This window comes from Schistocerca cancellata, chromosome 5 (assembly GCF_023864275.1).
Source record: "Schistocerca cancellata isolate TAMUIC-IGC-003103 chromosome 5, iqSchCanc2.1, whole genome shotgun sequence".
NCBI classification, from domain to species: domain Eukaryota; kingdom Metazoa; phylum Arthropoda; class Insecta; order Orthoptera; family Acrididae; genus Schistocerca; species Schistocerca cancellata.
Genome location: NC_064630.1, coordinates 275,423,625 through 275,439,917, shown reverse-complemented (window position 1 = coordinate 275,439,917; position 16,293 = coordinate 275,423,625). Strand labels below are relative to the sequence as shown.

General features: G+C 42.4%; 1 protein-coding gene across 1 annotated transcript in view; it reads left to right on the top strand.

Moving 5' to 3' along the window:
• LOC126188491 (ovochymase-2-like) overlaps positions 1–16,293 on the top strand; it is a 112,401-nt gene that overhangs the window by 72,408 nt on the left and 23,700 nt on the right. The window contains exon 3 of the mRNA XM_049930095.1: positions 8,707–8,875. Within this exon, the coding sequence (XP_049786052.1) occupies positions 8,707–8,875 (169 nt within the window). The remainder of the gene's footprint in view (positions 1–8,706; positions 8,876–16,293) is intronic.

Genomic DNA, 16,293 nt, shown 5'->3' with positions numbered 1-16,293 from the left:
CGTGATTATCAAAATGATCCATGATGATTGTACCTGGAATCAGGTGAGGTTGAGTAGACTCATTGAGTGAATTCAGAGTGTTAAGATTGAAAGGATTAGTTCCAGTGTGGTGTCACCGCCAGACACCACACTTGCTAGGTGGTAGCTTAAATCGGCCGCGGTCCATTAGTACATGTTGGACCCGCGTGTCGCCACTGTCAGTACTTGCAGACCTAGCGCCACCACATGGCAGGTCTAGAAAGACGGACTAGCACTCGCCCCAGTTGTACGACGACTTTGCTAGCGACTACACTGACGAAGCCTTACTCTCATTTGCCGAGATACAGTTAGAATAGCCTTCAGCTAAGTCCAGGACTACGACCTAGCAAGGCGCCATTAGCCTTACAGTGATTGTAATTAACCGTATCTGGAGAGAGTCTCATTTGTATCGTCAATAGCGATGTACCACAAGGATGCATTAAAGTTAAGTATAACCTAAGCTGCATTCTTTTCTTATAGCATTCACAAGTATCCTGTTCCAGCACTCACGCCAGCCGGCGTGTGTGTACGCGTGCCTTTCGGCTACCTCCGAGTGGCGTGGCTGTCTTGCTACGCCACAACATCCAGAATATAAATTTCAGCCGCACCATTGATGAACAGACACTGCCCACTCTTCCGCTTGCTACAATACAGACGCAAAGTGGATTTGGTTTTATTTTGCCTAGGACGGCACTGCTTATTCTTTATTCGCACTGTCCACAGTATCTGGTGGAACGTTCACTATCCACCACCTGTGACCCATCCAATACCCTAGGCAAGGTCGGCTTCTTAGACTTTTAGTTACAAAGTTCTAAAACACTTCACTCAGCACAGCGAATAAAACAACAGCAGTTATAGCTTGGCTAACATCACGAAAACCAAGAAAATGTTCTTCAATTTCACCGTTGCATTCCGTCAGCCTCACAACAACAGAAGATAGTGACTTGTCCAAAACGATTGTTGCTTTGTCTACAGTGCAGGCATAAAATGAGGCCGGCCGGAGTGGCCGTGCGGTTCTAGGCGCTACAGTCTGGAGCCGAGCGACCGCTATGGTCGCAGGTTCGAATCCTGCCTCGGGGATGGATGTGTGTGATGTCCTTAGGTTAGTTAGGTTTAATTAGTTCTATGTTCTAGGCGACTGATGACCTCAGAAGTTAAATCGCATAGTGCTCAGAGCCATTTGAACCATTTGAACCATAACATGAGGTTCTACTGAAACTTGAATATATGCATTCACAAATGGACTCATTTATACGTTCAATCAATTTATTTGCTTATTTTTTGAAAACGCCAGATATCGCCTATTTTCTTCAAGTATACTTTTAAATCTTCGTTACTGCTTGTCACATGTTTAACAATGGCTCTGGAATTTCTGGGATTCGGGAAATCTTCTGTCTCATATGACCTCTGAAAGCTAGCTCCTTCTTACACAAAAGACTTGTACGTCAATCAGAATTTTCATGAACTCGCTGTTAGCCTTCTCTTCATTGTTGCGTCTGATTGTCATTGTTTTCTGATGTTCATTAAGTAGGTCTAAAATATTAAACATCTCTTTGGATAATTCTTTAACTGGAATAAAATTACTTAGATAATCTTTAGAAGAAACATGCCAAGCTAAGCCTCTAGACAGATTCTTCAGATCGTCGAAACCCTCAGCAGACCACAAGATTTTTCTCGTGTATAAGAGCCAACATCGTGAGCAGAATAATTTGCCTTAGGGCTAGCACATAACCACTTGTGCTGTTTGTGCCATGAAGTTCTGAATGCACATTTTTTCAACTTATCTTTCTAAGGAAGCTGTAATGCCGGTGTTGGGACGTCCTTTCTTCAAAATTTCATGTCTTTAAGCGAAAGCTGTTCAGGGAAGTAGTGATGTCCTCACTCAAAAGCGTTACATCAGTACTTTTAGAAGGTTGGGCTTCATCCATATTCACTGCACGTGGGACAGCTAATGCAAGGGAAATCAAGAGAGGCGGCACCTTGGCAACTGTCCTTCCATAGCACAGAGGCGCGTGGCAGCACCGTTAAGGCAGCCTGTACCCTGTCTCTTGTTTCCAGCAGTGATATAATGGTTACTATGGCAACCGAGAGTGTGCATGTGGCCTCCTCACTATATGCTTCACACCTCCGTCTGCTTTCTTTTAGGGCGACGATTTCGCACTTTGTCTTGCTTCTAGTGCTGGTGGTTTAGAGGAAATAACACAAGTTAATTGCTTCACACTCACTGACATTATTGCATAGAGGTTTATTGTAAAAATAATTATTGCAAATACTGCTACTGGTAGTATCACTACTGATACAATAGAAAAGCGAGAGACCCAGCCTCCCATGCCTCCTCCGTTCATCCACCATAATACTGGGCATCATCAGTGGCTAGAAGCGAAATGGGCAGAGAAAGAGAGGAGCAATGTTTATCCAAAATATTATAGTCCATAGAGGTGGCTCCCAGTGAGATATTTGCGTTGTTCACACGCCGCAGCCACGTATTCACATCCTTGATTGCGGGGAGCCATCATGCCAGAAGCCTATAAGCTGTCCTCTCTATTGATGTTAGATGCGTTCTTAGAAATTTCAGTCGCTTCTTGGACTTTTGTTCTATAAATTTTGGTTTCCTTAGGCAGTACATATGTTTTTGCAGTCGACATCAAAGCCACAGTTATCGTACTGTTCCTCTGCCGCTGATTTCATACTTCGTTTACACGTTCTTTAACATTCCTTCTCCTTTCGCCCACATTCACTTTGCTGCAGCCACACATCTTTTCATAAAAGCCCATAGTGTGGAGGTAATCAGTTGCATCCTTTTATACCAGCCTCAGAAGACAGGAGGACCTGCGCAGAGGAAGAGGTAAATTACTTAGTTATCTGGCTTTTCTCTCTGTGTCATGATACTGATGTTATCCCCAAATTCGCCAGAATCAGTCACCATATGCGGACAATGAAAGCCAGGAATATCTACCAAAGGGCGAGCAAAGCCCTTCTTCGAGAAAGAATCCAACAAAGATATAGAGACTTGAATTATGTTAGCTCCATTTTAATTTTTTTTTATTTTTCACTCCGGATGTTATCCCATTTCCAATATTGGTATTGAGGGAGATATTTATAGATAAGTTCTTGTACAAAACATTTTATGAGATGTTGGACTAAAAAATCGATTTGGTAGCGGAAAGGAAAGCTGCCTCATGGTGTGAGAGGTTTGGTAATATGATAAAAAAAACACTCCGTCTTCGGGCCACGAGTGGCCTACCGAGACCATCCGACCGTCGTGTCATCCTCTGTGGAGGATGCGGATAGGAGGGGCGTGGGGTCAGCATACCGCTCTCCCGGTCGTTATGATGGTATTCTTGACCGAAGCCGCTACTATTCGGTCGAGTAGCTCCTCAGTTGGCATCACGAGGATGAGTGCTCCCCTTGGTAATATGATGAGACATTTTATTCATAACTTTGATAATCAGATTTGAATTTTTAAGGCACGATGATGAGCATTAACCTCCAAACAGATATGAGATAAAATGAGAAGATACACGCAATAACAAATTTTAAGGGAATTTATTATGTAGATACATTAAAGTACAGAAAATCATTATGACTTTTTCTCAGGGATTATGGAACCATATATGGACAAATTATAAAGGCCATTGGTAGTGCGTAATGAAAAGTGGTATTTACTGCAGGTAGGAACTAAACATTGCCTTCAGTTTCTTAACTGTGGCAGTTTATACATTACTTATTGTTAATTTTGAGAACACGTTACTTATTGCTAATTTTGAGAACACAATATTATTTCTACATTTGTTGAATTCCTGAGCACCATTACTCTGTATGATACGACTTTTCATTCTTATTAGATGAATTTCACATTATCCATGACATATTTCATGAATAACGTTTGTCATCATGAATTTCAGGTTCAATATTTAAAATTGGTGCACAGAAAAAAAATAAAAAAATAAGTCTTATGAAGTCAGATGTCTCGTATGTTTCAAAATCAGTTTATCTTAAATGTTCTTGTGAACATCTCATTATAAAATGGGGGGCACATGCGAAAATATTGTTAATTATGAGAGATATTTTTTTTCCTTTTCCTATTTCTTTTCTTCTGCTTCATTTACTCTGCACATGTACCTTTGATGGTCTACAATACTTTTTTGTTTTGTTCTGTAATATGAAACGTTACTATGTTTTGCTTTATTTGTACTGATACATGAATCTACTTTTCAATGAGTATGCAAAAATTTCAGTGCATATTACATTTTTTCTGTAATGCTAATGTGCAATGCGCTGTGTAAAACTCACCACGTTTACATGCGGCACATCTTCCTAAAGGCGAATACCGGATTTCGGAAACCGTTTTTCGCTATCTTGTTTGCATGTTAAAGTCTGAAGCTGATTTGCTAGCTCAGTTACATATGGCGCCTGGGAAACAGCTGTTACAGTTTATGATGCAGTCAGCACAACTACTATTTCTCTTCAATTAGGCGATATGTAAATATCTTCAGTCTAATATTTCTACTTATCCTTCACTTCATGAAAAGTCACTCCGTCCACATTAGCTGAAAATTTTTGACAACATGCCGAAACCTGACAGTCCAAACACGTTTCAAAACACGTAAATCGATTTCGAAGTTTGAAAACGGGAAACTAGAAATGGATTTCCAGAATCGATTTTGAAGTGTTTACATGATCATCCAGAAGCGGTATTGGGAAATAGGTTTACGAAATCCGGTTTTGGGAGCCTCATGTCAACGTGGTGAGTGTGCTTGGTAATGTAGGGTACGAGAGGTTTGCGCTTTGTATTCGCTCCAGACAAAAGCATACGAAAATTAAAGGCCGCGTTCTTATAATTTGGTCACGATATAAACTAAATTTCGTCGTGTACGTTATAAAACAAAATCTTAGACTGTGAATACCGTTAGTATACAGATAAGCTGCAACGCCAAACTCTATTTCTTTAAAGACTCAAGGCATTTCGTGAAGTTTTAAATAAATTTCTTTTTTTCCTGTGACAAACTCTTCTTTATATTTGCTTTCTTTAAAAAGTAATGTAATTTCAGGGAAATGTATTACAGTCTGAGTTGACATTGTTGATCTATCAAAACTGTAGTTATTGCTATTTGCTATCTCTACCTTTCTTCTTTATTATATTGTAGCAGTTATTGCCTATGTTTTTACGTATTCTTTTGGAGGAACATGTTTTCATGCATATGTGCAGTGTTTTTATTGGTTGAATTTACGTGTTTCTTGTGCTAGGTGTTATCCCTTGTAAGTTGCGGCATCAGCCATTAGAATCCGATCGCCGACCAATCCTAGCCAAGCTGCTCGTTCACTATTGGTGAAAAGCACATTATGGGTGGGAACTTTGAATCTGACAGATGTCAACTAGGTGAACTGTGTTTACAGTCAATAAGAAGTCATAGTACGGCATTCTCATTACCAACTGAGAGTTTATTTGCCTCTTACAATTTTAATTTAAAAAATTAGTGTCATTTATTTAATTATTTACGAGAGTTTTCGTGTTATATGTTCTTTTTGTCTTTGTTGCTAAACTCTGATATGGTTACTTCCGTTAATTTTGGAAGTAAAACGGGTTTCTTTTGAGTTTCAGTAATCGAATTTCACCGTCAAAATTACGCAATGTAGATCTCTGAGAAACCTTTTTTCATATGTGGTTCAGTTCGTGACAGGACTAGGTAACCGCATATTATGGCTTAGTTTCGTTTCACTAAGGAGTCATTTTCTTCACTAGACAGTAATTTCTCTCAATCGTGCCCTATCCGAACTCTCTCATTTCCCTCTGAGGGCTCTTTCTGGCACGACTACACTGGACGTACTATCAGGTGCTTGGTTAGACACAGCCACAACGTGTTACGGACGGCGTTCAGAGACTTTTGGTCACATAACGTTTGAGATATTTATGGCATTCAGCGGTTAAGTAGTGTGCAGTGATGAAAGCAGAACAATTCCTCTGTTTTATTTTCCAGTATCGTTTATCGAACGCATAGCTTGCGCATAACACACAAGTCATCAGTCATATTCTACCACGAACTTAGGATCGCATGTGTAAGTTGATGTACCCCTTTCCTCTCATTTAGTTAGCTGTAGTCCCTCTTCCTTAATACCCTGTGATAAAATACCATTTTCACATTTGCAGTTAAGTATTTTTAAACTGAAAATCTCATTCACAGGCCCAAATTGTAATATTTTGTATCTTTTTTATCGATTAGGGAAAACAAGATTGAACAAACATCTGACACTGTTTGAGCATGCACTTCTACGTTCTGAAACTATGGACTGTGCTCTTCTATACTTTTTGATTGATATTGATATTAGCAATGATGCTGGATGTTACTTTATCTTTTCCTATTGGATTTTCAATTTATGTGTGTAGTATTCGGTAATATTTAACACCAGAAGACTGAAACGCGTGGAAAAAATTTAGAGAAGGTCCATGGCAATCTGACTTGAATTTGTCAAATTCAGATAAGGAAAAAATTCTGAAAATTGGGAATAAGATAGTGAAAATGTTGGTCAACACTATCTTCTAAGTAATTTGTAGACGGTTCATGTTATTGTGGTCTTAAATCAAAGATTGGTTTGATGCAGGTCTCTGCGCTAGTCCATCCCGTGCAAGACTCTTCATCTCTGACTAACTGCAACTGTTTATATCATTGCTATATTGTTGCTTAGGTCCTTCTCTACAATTTTTACCCACTCCTCCCACACACTTCCCTCCATTACCATATTGACTATTCCTTGGTGCTTGAGAATGTTTCACATCAACATATCCTTCATTTAGTACAGTTGAGCCATAAATTAATTTTTTGCCCAGTTCAATCCAATACGTGCTCTTGAGCATCCTTCTGTAGAGTCTCTCTCTCTCTCTCTCTCTCTCTCTCTCTCTCTCTCTCTCTCTCTCTCTCTCTGTGTGTGTGTGTGTGTGTGTGTGTGTGTGTATCTGTAGTTTGTGCCAAGGAAAAACAGTTCCATAGGGAGAGAGAGATTGAGAACTGAACAAGTGACAAAGGCACGGCAACCACTCATCAGCTTGCTGTCCTAAGGATTTATGAGGCGCAAGCAAAAGATATATGAGGGGCATTTAATAAATAATGCAACACATGTTTTTTTCTGAAAGCAGGTTGGTTTTATTCCAGTATGATGTATTCCAATACATCATATTGTTCCACACATTTTTGGCTATAAAACCCTATTTTTCAACACAATCTTCTTTCAGTGCGATGACTTTACGCCACCTTGCTGGGACGGTCCATATGCATGCATGGTACAACTCTACTAGCAGACGTCGGAGCCAACGCCTTACTGCATCGTTAACCCCCTCCCCCATCATCCAAGTAGTGCATTCTGCACAGTGCATCCTTCACTGAGCCAAACATATGGAAGTAGGCAGGTGTGAGATCTGGGCTGTAGGTTGGATCCCAGCGGGGTCACACCTTAGAGCACCCCAACTGGTGGATGAATGTACCAGCACTACCAACAGAGACATCTAATTGTGCAGCGAGTTGTTTGATTGTGATCTGTCGATCACCTCAAATGAGAGTGTCCGCACATTCCAACATTGCAGTTGGTACAGCTGTGTGCAGCTGGTCAGCACATGGGAGATGAGACAGGTTTGCGCGACCTTTCTGCGATGACGACAGACGCTTCGCCCAACGACTCACGGTGCTTTTATTTTACTGGTAAGTGTTCGTAGACATTCTGAAAACGCCCATGAGTATCTACGATGCTGTGGTTTTCCTCCAAAAGAAACTCAATGACAGCTGTCTGCCTGGAATGCACCTTCGTTACAGACGTCACTTTGAAGGCTACATATGGTGCCGCCAGCTATCGTAACTTCCTGAAACTATAGGCGCTGAAGCGGAAATATTCCACGATATCGCACAACAAATTTCGCGTTTTTACAACCTAAACTGGCCGAGAAAGAAAGTGTTGCATTACTTATTAAACGCCCCTCGTAATATTACAATGGCGGTATTAAAAGTTTCTTGGTACGCGTTTTTCATCCTATTCAAGGAGTGAAGTATCATGGTGGCGATGGCGCAAACAGAGCTATAATATTGCAGTGGAGGTATTAATGTTTTTTTTTGTAACTCTTCAGGCTTTCCCGGCGATCTAATGACATCTTGGGTTGTCGGTTGTTCTGCCGGATATCAGCGTCGTACTTGCACGATATTTCGGTCACGTAGCTCGAGACCTTCATCAGGTGCGACCTGAGACAGTCTCAGGTCGCACCTGATGAAGGTCTCGAGCTACGTGACCGAAATATCGTGCAAGTACGACGCTGATATCCGGCAGAACACCCGACAACCCAAGATGTCAATGTTTTTTTTTTTTTGTTACATATTTTTCGTCGCACTCAAGAAGTGAAATATCATAACGCAGGTGGTCAGATAACAAACACAGCCAAAATATAGCAATAGAGATATTAACCACCGTATCTTGTTACGCGTTTTTCTACGTATTCGAGAAGTTAAACGGCTCTGAGCACTATGGGACTTAACATCTATGGTCATCAGTCCAGAAGTTAAATATGGGATGCTAGACAGCAAATACAACCGTAATGTTACGATGGAAGTATCGTTTCTTGTTACATGTTTTACATCCTGTTCCTGTTCCATCACAGTCTAGGTGGTCGGAAGGCAAACACGGCTGTGAATATGGATGTCGCTGTTGCAGGTTGAACCCTGGTTTCAAGCTGAGGTGCCAGGTGGCCGGCTTTGGGAGGAAGGAGACCGGCCTCGCGGTGGGCTACCTGCATGCCTACCGGCAGGTCATGGAGACCTGGAGGGCCTGCCGGGACTTTGCCAGCGAGCAGTTCATGTGTACCACAGACACTAGCAACAAGGTATCGTTGCCAGACTCACTTCAGTCCATACATGTTTTCAGGTGTATGAGAAGAATTTTTAGGACACAAGACACTCTGAATTGGCTAGTGAGCAGGCACAGTCGCAATTGTCTAGTCTAGAATGAAATTTTCACTTGCAAGGTTTGCAGGAGAGCTTCTGTAAAGTTTGGAAGGTAGGAGACGAGGTACTGGCGGAATTAAAGCTGTGAGGACGGGGCGTGAGTCGTGCTTGGGTAGCTCAGTCGGTAGAGCACTTGCCCGCGAAAGGCAAAGGTCCCAAGTTCGAGTCTCGGTCCGGCACACAGTTTTAATCTGCCAGGAAGTTTCATATCAGCGCACACTCCGCTGTAGAGTGAAAATTTCATTCAAGTATATGAACGATAGGAAAGATCTGCTGGCATTCAATAACCGTGACAGAAATCTGCGATGAAAGAAAAAGCAGCTGCATCACATATGTAAGTAAAGTAAAAGCCTTGCTGGCAAACAAATGCTTGAAGAAGCCAACGTGAGCGTAAGGAGAGCAATGTGAGAAGCATTCACTGGATTAGGTAGTAAAATTTTGCTTTCCCATGTGACAGAAATCGTAACAAGTTTGTGACTAATGTAAAATCAATAAGCAGGTCAAAATCTACATGCAAAGTGTTTCAATGTCTTCACGACAAACGTCTAGGGGTGACAGATCATGTCATGGGTAACAACGTTTTTCATAGATAAAATATTCGCTGACATTTCCCGGCGATGCCAGTCGTCCTTTAGTATTGGTTGGCCCTGGGATGACCAGATTTCACTGAACTAGCAGGTCCCATTAAATTGATAGAGTGCTTTTCAATAAGAAAACCTTGACATTTAGTGTCTCGAAGCCAAGGCAGATATCTTAGACGTCTTTTACGCTGAGCATGTGACTGGAGGACAGGCAACCACATTGCATACAATGCTACAGCGTCTGTAACCTCCAGCAAACATTTTATCTCTAATAAAAGACGCTCCTCCACGTGACGTAATCTATCACCGGTAGACGTTTGTCGCCAAGACTTTAAAACACTATATATATATATATATATATATATATATATATATATATATATATATATATACTCCTAAACCACTTGAACGATTTCAGCCAAACTTGGTAAACATATCATCCACTTTCTGCAAAGGTGAACTGTTGGGGTAAGAACCATTGACTTCCCATGCGGGTAGGGGTGAGAGTGAAACCTGGGTGACAAAGAAGCATAATGCAGTCGAATTGGAGTTCATACACGACAGCTGTGCTTGGCAGATTGCGTGACATCCCCTACAGCTCCAGTGTGCGTAAATTACCTGCTGCAGAATGAGACTGCGACAACTCATTTGGCTGAGAGGTTCACCTTTGTAACGCCTGAAGCAATTTCTATCAAACTAGGCACACGTATCACTTGCAACCTACAAAAAAATTACTGTGACGGCAAGACTCACTTCAGCTGTGGGGAGGAGGTGGGAGGTACAGAGGTGTTGACATAAAAACAGGAGCATTTTCAAGCAAACTGGGTACAAATATGACTCATTATTTGTATAAAAGTATTGTGGCAGTAAGATATCCTTACTATTCCAAAGGATGATGGTGAATAAGGGGTTGAGAATGGGGTGATATTTAAAAATTTTCTAAAACTATCTGTTAATATTTGTGTCCTGTATGTAGTTCCCTTGCAATACTTTTAAAGTATGAAATTCAATTTGTGCCTTATTCGTGCTATTCCCTGTGTTAGTCAGTTTGCGAGAATGAGCACTGCAGTGAACCAATAATGTTGTCGATGGGTTGTAGGAGCTAAGATCATGCCGCATGCCTGAACACCACGGTGAATTTAACATTCTGTCTGGAGTCATACGGTGTAAAACAGCAGAGAATCACGCAAATATGAGTGCAATATACACTAAAGTACCAAAGAAATTGACATAGACATTTGTATTAAAATACAGAGGTATGTAAACAGGCAGAATACGGTTCTGCTGTCGGCAACGCCTATATAAGACAAGGTCTGGCGCAGTTGATAGATCGGTTACTGCTGCTGCAATGACAGGTTATCAAGATTTACGTGTGTTTGAAAGTGGTGTTATAGTCGGCGCACGAGCGAAGGGGCACAGCATCTCCGAGGCAGCGACAAAGTGGCGATTTTCCCGTACGATCATTTCACGAGTGCACTGTGAATATCAGGAATCCGGTAAAACATCAAATCTCTGGCATCGCTGTGGCCGGAAAAAGATCCCACAAGAACGGGACCAACGATGACTGAAGAGAATCGTTCAATGTGACTGAAGTGCAAACCTTCCGCAAATTGCTGCAGATTTCAATACTGGGCCATCACCAAGTGTCAGCATGCGAACCATACAACGAAACATCATAGATATGGGCTTTTGGAGCCGAATGCCCACTCTTGTACCCTTGATGACTGCACGACACAAAAGCTTTACACCACGGCTGAGCCCATCAACACCGACATTGAACTGTTAATGACTGGGAAAATGTTGCCTGGTCGTATTGAGTGGATTTATGTGTACAGGTATGGAGACAATCTCATGAATCCATGGTCCCTGCATGTCAGCGAGGGACTGTTCAAGCTGTGGAGACTCTGTAATGGTGTGGGGCATGTGCAGTTGGAGTGATATGGGACCCCTGATACGTCCAGATACGACTCTGACAAGTGACACGTACTAAGCATCCTTCCTGATCACCTGTATCCATTCATGTCCATTGCTTATTCCGACAGACTTGGACAATTGCAATAGGACCATGCGACACCCCACACGTTCAGAATTGCTACAGAGTGGCTCCAGGAAAATTCTTCTGAGTTTAAACACTTCCGCTGGCCTTACAACGTGCTGTTCAGAAGAGATCTCCACCCCCTCGTATTCGTACGGATTTAAGGGCAGCCCTGCAGGATTCATAGTGCCAGTTCCCTCCAGCACTACTTCAGACATTAGTTGAGTCCATGCCGCATCGTGTTGCAGCACTTCTGCGTGTTCACAGGGTCCCTACATGATATTAGGCAGGTTTACCAGTTTCTTTGGCTCTTCAGTGTATGTTGCATGCACATAAGAGGGGAAGCCTCAGATAAAGCTAGTTATCTACACAGCTGCTCAGTCTTTTGGTCTTCCAAAATGTTTTCACTGAGGACGATCAAAATATGATTCCTCCTCTCAATCACAGCACGAACACTGGGATGTCAGGTGTTGAGCTAAGTGATCATGGAGTAGCAAACTAATAAAAATCTTTAAACAGTAGAAAGACATGTGACTGGATGAGGCATCCTTGAGACTTTGCACTGGTTATGTGAAAGAGCTTACTCCCCTTCCATCATAAGTTGCTGGAGCACCGATGGATACCAGGCGATTGGAAAAAAAGCGCTGATCATTCCCTACTCAAGAAGGATCAGTTGGTAGATACACAAACACTGCTCAGTCAGCACATTTTGACCACCGACCTACTATCAGTATAAACCCATCCAGGAGATAACAGCGTCACTTGTCATGGAATGAGTGTGGCCACCCCTCACTGCAGATGTCGGTTATCGAAGGGTGGGCAGACTGGTAAAACTGGACAGACTGCAAACAGTGGCGGAACTAACATCAGAATTTAATACTGAACAGAGTACAAGTGTATCTGAACACACAGTGCATCCAACACTCCTTACGATGGACCTCTGTCGCCGATGACCCATGCATGTGCCAATGTTAATACCATGACATCGGCCACTATGATTGACATGGGCACTTGACCACTGGCACAGGATGTTGCCACAGTGGCAGAGCGTTACATGGTCTGATGAATCCCGATACCTTGCAAGCTGTGCTTTAGTCACAGATATATGTCCGAGTGATGCTAAATGTTATTATCTTTTCATAAACAAAAGTATTATCTTCTCAAGAAACTTAAAATTGTGACCTGAACCCTTAATTTTTATATACGAAATTAGTGACACTTTTGTTGCCTATGTCTGCGATCACTTTCAGAACTCAAATTAATAATAAAGTTAAATAATTTAATAAGAGTGAACCTTGAATTGCTGATGTTCCCATGCATCACCATAATAAAATAAAAACAGTGAATAGTTGAGGGAGCATGAATGACCAATGAAGTATTTAAATTTAGAAAAATAATGACAAGCTTTTATTAATCCTTTTATAACTACAACAAGATGATAAATTGTTCAGTAAAAAATGTCAAGCACAAATCAGAAAAGGGGCTGTGCTTGACTGGAAGAGCATTTATTGGGGTGGAAGCTATACAAATTCTCCCCTGAATTAATCACTTTTACAACGCAGTCTGACTTTACTTACTTGAATCCACTGTGAGGCCCAATTCTATTCACTAACTATGGTTCACGGAGAACATAGAGCTGTAAATATCATTTAACAACCCTACACAGGTGCAGCAATACTTTATCATCCCACCTTGATTCAATCGACAGCAGAAAACAGTGCGCTGCAGGCGAGGAGTGGCGTGCAGCGGAGCTGTAATGCTGACGCATTCGCGAAAATTTGCGAACTACACGGGCTGGCGTTGTGATTAGTAGAACGTGGGAAAGTTTCCTATCAGAGTCCTGAAATCTCAGCAGATTTCAGTGTGAGGTGCACCCATTCGCTGGTCTGGCCAAACCAGTTTGACTCACAGTCACGACGGTGCTTGCTGGAACGGCCGACTCAGGACAAATAAATTCACCCTCGTGACATGCAATATGTTCAAGATGATATGAAGTTCCACTGTTGGTACAGTTGGGAATTGCCACTGGCTCTTAGTTCACTACAAGTTACAGACCATGAGTCTCACCCACTAGGGAAACACCTAATGTTCTCCACCAGGGGAGAAACAGACGATGAAGAACACAAAGAAACACAACCACCTTCCACCAAGCCTCGGTACCATAGCTGAATCAGCAAAAACGAAACCCCCTCCCCATTGTACAAACCAGTCAAACTGTCCTCTACTCACTGAATCTCCCGTCCTGACAGTTCTGTTAGGCTGGTAGGCAATCCAGACACAGCACCAGCGTTCCCACACTGGAGGAGCAAGCCTCTGCTTTGCATATACTGAGAGGAATCATTCAGCGACCACAGTCCCTCATTTATGGAGAGATCCTAATCTTTCAAGGCCAAACGGTTCCAGTTTCCGAGAGATGGCTGTTAAGCTTCCCAGACAGTCGTGTTCATGACGTATATGTTTTTGCCGCTCTCTAAAAGAACCTGGCGTCAGGGGAGTTACAGTCTTGCCTCCACTAAACATGTTCCCCAGCCCCTCTGTCCGTATCATCCCCGCTTCTAACATAAGAATGCTCTGAGTTGTATGACCTGTCCACCGTTTGCACAGAATCTCGGATTACAGCAGTCTCTCTTAAATGGCTTCCTCCACCAACTTTCTGCCAACTGGCCACCTCTGTGACAGACTGTCACCTAGCGTAGATATAATGTTTGCGAACCGGCGCCCGCCTGCTCTGACCTTAAGTGGAAACAGGGGAGTGCTTCAGCCCGATGTCCCTCTGCAGGTTACAAGCCATAGAACATTGCTTCCCAGAATGACTCGTACAGCCAAGTCACTGGACTCAGTATTTATGGCCTGCAATCAATCACTCTCCCTGTTCTCTGTCGCCTCCACTATGGACCCTTGGGAACAAGTTTCTACAGGCTACACCTGCAGTTATATGAACATTCTACCCACAATTTTCTCATGTAAAAATTCATATACCATACATACCAAATGTAGTACGGGGAGGACACCGAGATGATGACCTAACATATGAATATTAATTTGACTGACAGTATTGTAGGATGCCACCTCTCAACTTTCTTCATCATACCAATGGGAGGGTGCAAATCAGTCGTCTTCCACGGGAATGGCTCCTTGATACCTATACTGTGGGACAGAGACAAGCTGGTGGCGGCTCCATAATGCTCTGGAGAACATTCACATGAGGGTCCATGGGTCCAATGGAGCGTATGCAAGGCATCGTGACGCCCAAGGAGTACCATGCACTGGTTGCAGACCACATACACCCTAACGATTATGTTTCCTGACAGTGTGGCCTTTTACACAAGATAATGCGCTATGCCACCGTGCCAAGGAACGCAGTGGCGAGTTCCAATTGATATGCTGCTCCCCTCCCCCAACTCACCAGATCTGAACCTGATCGAACACATCTGGGATGTGATTGGGCTAGTGTCACGCCCCCATCCCCGGAATTTTCGGGAATTAGGTGACTTGTGTGTGCAGATCTGGTTCCAACTATCTCCAGCGACCTATCAAGGCACGACGTGTCGCCTCAGTTATCCATGCCAAAGTGGATATACCAGCTATTAGGCAGGCGGTCATAATGTTCTCACTGATCAGTATAATTGTGGACCCATATCGCTGCTCAAAAATGGTTCAAATGGCTCTGAGCACTATGGGACTTAACATCTATGGTCATCAGTCCCCTAGAACTTGAACTACTTAAACTTAACTAACCTAAGGACAGCAAACAACACCCAGCCATCACGAGGCAGAGAAATTCCCTGACCCCGCCGGGAATCGAACCCGGGAACCCGGGCGTGGAAAGCGAGAACGCTACCGCACGACCACGAGATGCGGGCTACATCGCTGCTGTCAGAATGTTGTAGAATTACAGAACATATTCTATTTTCATGTCTTCCGACCTTTTGGGAGAACGAAAATCTCCACAAAAATCAACATGGATTCTTAGAAACTCTGCCCCATATGTTTGTACATGAGATCCAATGCATTATGAACAAAGATGTCGAAACTGATGTGTTACTTGACGCTTGGATAGTTCAGCCCTGTCTTTACGTGAACAAAATACGAGATTACCAAGTATTGCACCATATTTCTGACTGAATTCAGGACTTATTATCAGAAACAACTCAACATGTTTCTTTCTTTCTTTCTTTTCTTTTTTACAGGTCCAAATCGACAGACTGAAATTAATGCCCAAAAGAACAACTTCTTAATGCGATCTGATTCGAAAGCAAGTAGAAAACAGTCACGCAGCACACTTTTGTAAATTCAGCGCAACGAAAGAAAATTAGCCTGTATACGTAGGCTAATGGGTGTAAGTAGCAGAGCACGTTCATAAATGCAATAGATTACTTTACACATAGCGTCCAGCCGTCTCACCTTTTGTGTATACATGACCTCAGAACGCAGAAAATACTTAATTATCAAAATAATGAATTGCTATCCTGTTTTCCTTCATACATAGCATTTTATTATAGATAAATGAGACGACACCACACGATGTGTCGTAGCAGCAGTCAGCAGTTAAGCAGACGGTGACCTACCTTTCACCAGCATGTGGAGCCTAACTACAAGAGCCAGAAATTATACTTGTTATTATTTATAATTCTCTTTAGTTGAGCGACTGTTTATCAGAGTGTCTGTGACGAACCTATTC